The sequence below is a fragment of the Gracilinanus agilis genome, unplaced genomic scaffold (genome assembly GCF_016433145.1).
Source record: "Gracilinanus agilis isolate LMUSP501 unplaced genomic scaffold, AgileGrace unplaced_scaffold55293, whole genome shotgun sequence".
NCBI classification, from domain to species: Eukaryota; Metazoa; Chordata; class Mammalia; order Didelphimorphia; family Didelphidae; genus Gracilinanus; species Gracilinanus agilis.
In genome coordinates this window covers 1-7,088 of record NW_025390569.1, presented here as the reverse complement: position 1 = coordinate 7,088, position 7,088 = coordinate 1, and the positions used below count along the sequence as shown (strand labels likewise).

General features: G+C 48.2%; 1 protein-coding gene across 1 annotated transcript; it reads left to right on the top strand.

The window, feature by feature from the left end:
* Positions 1-279: 279 nt before the first annotated feature.
* LOC123256015 (calpain-10-like) lies at positions 280-4,252 on the top strand (the record flags this gene model as incomplete). The annotated part of the gene is made up of 4 exons (XM_044684710.1): positions 280-463; positions 1,624-1,755; positions 2,918-3,114; positions 4,035-4,252. Coding segments are annotated over 4 exons (731 nt in total), but the record flags the coding sequence as incomplete, so codon positions are not given.
* Between the last annotated feature and the right edge of the window lie 2,836 nt (positions 4,253-7,088).

Sequence of the window (7,088 nt, the reverse complement as noted above, 5' to 3'; positions counted from 1 at the left end):
AGCCCCCTCCCGCTCCCATAGCCTTGGCCTGAACCCCCACCCCACCCCAGTTACCCTTCTCCTCCCCACCTCTGGGCCTGCTGCGGCAGGGTGTGGCCGGCCGGTCCAGTGGTCAGAGCCCTCCAATGGGAGCCCCGCAGCCCAGGACTCCCCTCAGCCTTACGGGCTCCTTGACCTTGGGCAAGTGAACGGAGCCTCAGTTTCCCAGGCTGTCAGATGAGAGGGGAGGGGTCCCCGGAGTTCTCCTCTGCCAACCTCAGTCGGGCTTTTCCATCACAGCAGGAGTTTGGGCTCCGGATGCCCCTTCGTGATCCTGAAAATGCCGGCGGGCGGCAGAGAGTCTCCCTCCAAGAGAGAGTACTTCAAGGATGCCACGTTCCCCGCCTCTGACTCTTCCCTCTTCTGCACCTTTGCCACTCCCCTGGCGCAGTTCCGAGAAGAGATCACCTGGCTGCGGCCTCAGGTGAGGGCTGACCAGTGGCCTGGCCTCAGTTCAGCTTAGCACTCGCACACAGAGCCCTCCCGTGTTCAGTGCCAAACGCCAGGCCAAGGGGATGTTAGAGAAAAGTAATTGGCCTCAAAAAATTGAAGGGATTTTCACATCTCCTGAGGCCTAAAGGCCTTGTGAATGGGATCGCGGAGCCAGGAGATGGGCCTCAAAAACCATAAACTAGGCGGAGGTCTCTGTGTGATGCTGTGCCCTGGCTCTGGCTCTGGGGCTTAAAATTCCTAATTCATGACCAGGAGGAAGATTCTGAGGCTTAGCCAAAGGAGAAGCTTCCTGGGCATGAGAGCAATCCCAGAGTGGCTGCAGGCCTCTGGGAAGGGGTCAGAGGACTGGTGGTGAGGTTAGCCCTACTCAGGCAAAGGTGGGCCCAGAAGGCCTCCAAGGTCCTGCCATACAGTGCTGGGATTTAGATAATCTGCTTCTCAGATTGTGGGTTGGGTAGAAGATAAAGCCAGGGACCACGGACATAGGCGTCTGTCCATATATGTCCCTCCCTAGTTCAAGTCAAGAAGCATTTATTGAGCACTTACTATGTGCCAGGCGCCAAGCGAGGTGTTGAGGAAATGAAGGATAAATAGGAAACATTCCCAGCTCGCAAGGAGCTCACTGAGGCCTCCAACAAAACTGTGAGCACCCTGTAAGCAGGGAGCCGGCTCTGCTGCCCATTTGTGGAATGCAGGAAGGGCCAGTGGTGTGGAGGGCCAGGCCTTTCTCAGGGCACCTACAAAGGGTGAGAGGCCCTAAGAAAACAGTGTTGAACCACTGATCTGTTTGCGCTATGCATGTCACCAGAAGCCCAGGCCCCCACTGTGCTGTGTTCCATGGTCTCATTTCTCAGCCATTGGATTCAGGCTGTGCCAGCTCTTTATTTGCGTCCCTCTAGCACATCCTCATGTGTGTGTTCTCATGCTTTTGTTCATGTTGGGGGTGTCTCTTCAGGGCTTTTCTAACTGGCTGTTAATTTGTGTGGAGTTGTTCCATCTTTACATCTCTGTTGTGAGTGTCTGGAGGTCAAGGGTCACATGCCATCTAGTACTGGAGACAGTTGGGAAAATTTGGTCTGGAGCCCTGCTGCCTAGACATGACTAACTGGGAATAGTTTTTCTTTATTTTAGGAAATTTGTTCCACTCCTCGATTATTCCCAGATAACCCCCAGGAAGGCCAGATAAAACAAGGGATTCTGGGAGACTGCTGGTTCCTTTGTGCCTGTGCAGCCCTCCAGAAGAGCAAACACCTCCTTGATCAGGTAAGGGGCCCTGAAAGGCCAGGCTGCTTCTGCTCTGTTTCTGGGCTGCACTCAGGAAGCCCTTCAGAAAGCTGTCGAGGGAGCAAACAGTGGCAGGAAGTTGGGAGAGAGGCCATCGAAGCTTTTGCTGTTTCAGGCCCCTCTGTTGTGGCTTCTCAGGATGGTTAGTTAGTCAGAAATGTGAAGACCCGCCAAGTGGTATCAGTCGGGGGAGCTTAAAAGCAGAGGCACAAACTGTTTGTTTCTTCTTTACCAGCTGAAGGGGATGCCCCTCGCCTGCTGGCGAAATTAGATCCAGTTTATTTCTGGGCCGTTCTGACACCTCCAGAGCCTGCCAGTGCCCTTAGGGGTTTACGGTTAATGAAGTACAATTATTCTTCATATTGGAAAAAGAGCAGAACTTGTTATTCCCGGCTTGCTGCCATAGTTGTATCTCCTCACACATCTGGAGGATTGTGGATGGCATGTGGAGGAGATTACTCATGGTCCTCTAGGCCAGTCAGTTCTGCTGGCACAGATGGGTTTGGGGGATCTCAGAGATATCCCTGAGCTTTGCATCAACGTCCAGTGACAGTCATCCTTTCACCCCAGATATGGGGTTGCATCATTGCCTAAGCCTTCTGACAGGTAGCCTGTTGAGTTAGACGTTGATTGGCTAACATTCCTGAAGCAGAGAAGGCAGCACAGCAGTGTAGCTTGGGGCAGTTCGAAGGGACTTGCCCCCTGAAGTCAGAAACGAGCAAGGTTGGGCCAAGGCCCGTTTGTGAGGCAGCAAAAGCTGTGTTTGCGCTCAGGTTAGTTTAGAGACCTTTTCTGACAGTGGAAGGTCAGATAGGACTCTCGGCTCTCGGCTCACTTGATCTGGTCCTGAAGTCTTGGGCTGAAAAGCTGTTTTCATTTTCATGGTTTATTAAATTTCCCAGTGTCCCAGGCAGCCCTTGGAGACAAGCAGCCAGTCTGTGTCACTGGACGGAGTTTCCACATTGGGTCTTCTTTGATGAAATCTCCATTCCAGGCACTAACGACGTTCAGAATGCTGAGAAATTCACTTGTCTCTTTCTTAGATAGTGTGCTCAGAAGCCCTGTGGATAGAGGCCTTCTCCAAGGCATTTTCTGGTTTTCTCTGTTATGACTTCTCCCCAGCACTATCTCTCCTTGGCAGGTGATTCCGCCAGGACAGCCCAGCTGGCCAGATCTAGCCTATCGAGGGTGTTTCACCTGTCGGGTGTGGCAGTTTGGAGAGTGGGTGGAGGTGACCGTGGATGACCGCCTGCCTTGCCTTGGGGGACGTCTGTGCTTTTCCCAGTGTCAGACTGAAGATGTGTTCTGGCTCCCCTTGCTGGAAAAGGTGTATGCCAAGTATGTGTGCCAGTGCCCAGGGCCCTGTTGGGGGGTTGGGGGGGAAAGGAACCGAGAGCCTCTCCGGGCTGCCTTAGGTAGGTGCCCCTTTCTTCTGCTTGGCATCAGAAGCCCATTTGAGCCTCAAGAGACCTGGAGACCAGCGCTGGGGTCTGGAGTTAACCCTGAAGGGCTTGCGATCTGCCTCCTTTGTCCTCATCTGCCTGGAGGTGGATCGCAGGACAGGACTGTCCACAGAAGGGCCCGGCTTTCCTCTCCCTTGTTCATTTCTGCAACCACCTCAGCAGTATTGATCTGAGAGGGAGAGGCTTAGAGGAAGTCTCTATCTGCTTGTTTATCCTTGTTTCTTATTGATTGGGATGACTTGGGCAAACAGGGAAATGCATTTCCATCCCACAGTCGCCAGGATAACGACAGCCCCTATTTAAGTAGTACTTGAAGGCGATGTTAGCTCATGTCAGCTTTTATGAGTTTGCAGCTCAGCTAAAGCAGGATGAAGCAAGAGGCTCCCATTTGTTCTTGGCCAGGCACATGTGGGTGAGGAGCGAGCATTTTTGTTCCTCCTTCCTTAGATCCGCTGGGCTTGCGCCCTGGAAAAGGGGACCGGATGGAAACTGCACAGATAGGAAGTGGCTGGCTCTTGTAAATGCAAAGATTGTAAATGCCTGGAGAGAGACAGGATTGATGGAGGGAGTGTGAGCAGACAGTGAGTAGAATAGGGCCGGATGCTGCGCAGGAAACCAAGGAAGCAATCTGCCTTGGCGCAGAGGGACGGAGGAAGCCAAGCTAAGCAGGTGGAGTGGGGAGGGAGGAAGAGGCTTTGGGCTATCCGTAGTGTGGGCGTAAGTAAGGGATTCAGGTAATGGGGGATTCCTTGTAGGGCCTCGATGTGTTTCCTCATTGTGGCTGTGCTTTCCTAGGGTGTATGGTTCCTATGAACATCTGTGGGCAGGGCAGGTGGCAGATGCCTTGGTGGATCTAACTGGAGGTCTGGCAGAAAGGTGGAGCCTGAAGGACCCAGGAAGAAATAATGACAAGCCAAGCAGTCTTGGCAACGTGGAGCAGAGGACCTTCCGCAGGCTGCTGGACCTCAAGGACCAGTGTGTGATAAGCTGCTCAGTGCTCAGCTCCAGGGAAGGTAATGTTGGCCCAGGCTCTGGCTCAGACACCCTGGTGGGGCGATCACATCTGCCCTGACCCCTCTCCTCTTTAGAACCTGGTTTTCCTTATGTCTTGGAGGCTTTCACTACCCCCCAGAGTTTTCAGAACATACATTGCTAGTGGCCTCAACCTCCAATCCTGGCTTTGGAAGTGAGGTATCTGCCCCGACTAAAGCTTCCTCCCCAAGCTGGTTTCTTCATTGGATCCTGGATCTCAGGTGAGCTTTTTGCTGCTACCACAGGGAGGATTTCTATTGAAAGACCTTGTGCTTGGGCCACAGGAGTGGGCTTCCTCCTTTCTCTTCTCTAGGGCTTGGCCACCTTAATCATGTGAGCAGTTCAGAAAATAAATTTGACTTTATCCATGGGGAATTTCAAAGTATAAATTATATACAGGCCAGAGAGGCCACATTACTCACTGAGCCTGGCACAGGTCCACTTTGTTATATTCGGGCCCCTTCCCAGAAATTACTATTTTCCTCCTAACTCTGTCTCTGTTGGTCTCCAGGCCTGAGACTGGCTCTGTGCTGGAACCCCCTGGGGCCCTCCTGGAGAACTGAACTCTTTACCTTTTGGATTCTTCCCTCCAGTCTCTGGGCAGCTGATCCCCAACTGCCTATCCCAGGAAACTCTTCATTGACATTTTCTTGGCTCTCACTCTCAGCTCCTTATTCCATTTTTCTTTCTTTTTTTTTACACAGAAAAAACAATTTTTAATCTTAATTTTTTTAAAGTTTGAGCCAAATTCTCCCTTCCCCCCTCCCCAAGATGGCAAACAATCTGATATAGATATTATGTGTGCAGGAACGTAAAACATTTTTCCAGATTAGTCATTTTGTGGAAGAAAACTCAAACAAAAGAAAAATGAAGAAAGGCATATATTATGTCTTGGTCTACACTCAGATTACATTGGTTCTTTCTCTGGGGGCAGAGAGGATTTTTCATCCTGAGCCCTTGGGAATTTTCTTGGATCATTGTACTGCTAAGATTAGCAAAGTCATTCACAATTGTTCCTCATAGAGTATTGCTGTTAATGTGTATGATGTCTTTTTGGTTTTGCTTACTTCAGTCTGCATCAGTTCATGGAGGTTTTTCCAGGTTTTCTGAAGTCATCGTTTCCTATAGCACAGTAGTATCCCATCACAATAGTATATACCACAACTTGTTCAGCTGTTCCCCAAATGATGGACATCTCTATACTCTCCAATTCTTTGCCACCACAAAAAAAGCTGCTCTAAATATTTTTATACAAGTAGGTTCTTTTCCATTTTTTATTTTATTTTTTATTTATTTGGGATATAGACCTGGTTGTGGTTTTGCTGATCAGAGGGTAAGTAGTTTTAAAGCCCTTTAACCCTTATGTGTCTTAAATGTCCTACCCAATACAACTGGGTTTCCAAGATGTTACATTTCCTTTTATAGAAGAACTTATATACTTTCATGACCGTACATTAATGATCGTTTCCTAATAAGCTCATTAGTATTATATATTATTATTCTTGTACTCACCACAAAACTAACCCACAGAAGTACTTCAGATGCCCAAGAAGTAGAAACCATTTGGACTATTATACCAGCTGTCATTCTAGTACTAATTGCCCTTCCATCCCTACGAATTCTTTATATAATAGACGAAATTTATAATCCATATTTAACAGTCAAGGCCATACATCAATGATACTGAAGTTATGAGGTTACTGATTATGAAGATCTCACATTTGATTGATATATAATCCCTACTCAAGACCTCATCCCAGGACAACTTCGACTGTTAAAAGTTGATTACTCCAAATCACCTTATAGAATACATGAATTGGTTCATAGCTCCACCAACAATGCATTAGTATCCCGATTTTGCCACATCCCCTCCAACATTTGTCACTTTCCTTTTCTGTCATATGAGCCAGGCTGATGGATAGGAGGTGGTACCTGAGAACTATTTTTATTTGCATTTATTTAATCAGTAGTGATTTAGAACATCTTTTCAGTTGCCTTGATAGCATCATCTGGGACCTGCCCATTCTTATCCTTTGACCATTTAGCAATTGGGGAATGGCTAGCATCCTTATACTTGTGACTCAGTTCTCTATATATTTGAGGAAGAAGGCCTTTTTCATAGACACTTGGGGTAAACATTTTCCCCAGGTATTTGTTCCCCTTCTGATCTTGGTTACATTGGCTTTGTGCAAAGACTTTTAAATTTAAAATAATCCAAATCCTTATTATCTCCAAGCTAACTATCCCTTTTCACTCCCACCAGGTAACTCTCTCCCATTTTCCCTCTGTCTTTTTCCTGTCCTTTCCCTTTAAGACTCCCTTTATGGTACTGTTGATGTCAGGGCCTTCCCAGGCACCAATAGACCCATGTGTAAACTGAAAAAGTAAGACAGACATATGGACTCTTTTAAATCTAAAACAAAGTCAGCCTTTTAGCCTGTTCAAGCTTGGAGAGTCCTCTTTTTGTACCACCTTTACCATGTCCATTTTCAGGAATTCCTTATCAGCACAGGAAATTCATGGGCTCGAGTTTTGCCTGAGAAGTTTCCTTTTGTCTTCTTTAATTCATTTTCATACACTTTGCCTAGTGTTCAGAAGTCACCCTGCAGTCCACAGTGACTTGAAGGGTGGATGGATTTGGCTACATGGTTATCCTCATGAAAAAAAATGAAGGATTGAAGAATGTTTCCTAGTCACTCCTCTGCTTAGTTTGTGGGGAAGGGGCTTGTGGGAAATGGCTGATGGCAATAGACCCATTGGAATGGAAGCCCTGCCTTCATTCCTCAAGGCCTTGCCAGCACAGCCTGAGAGAGAAAG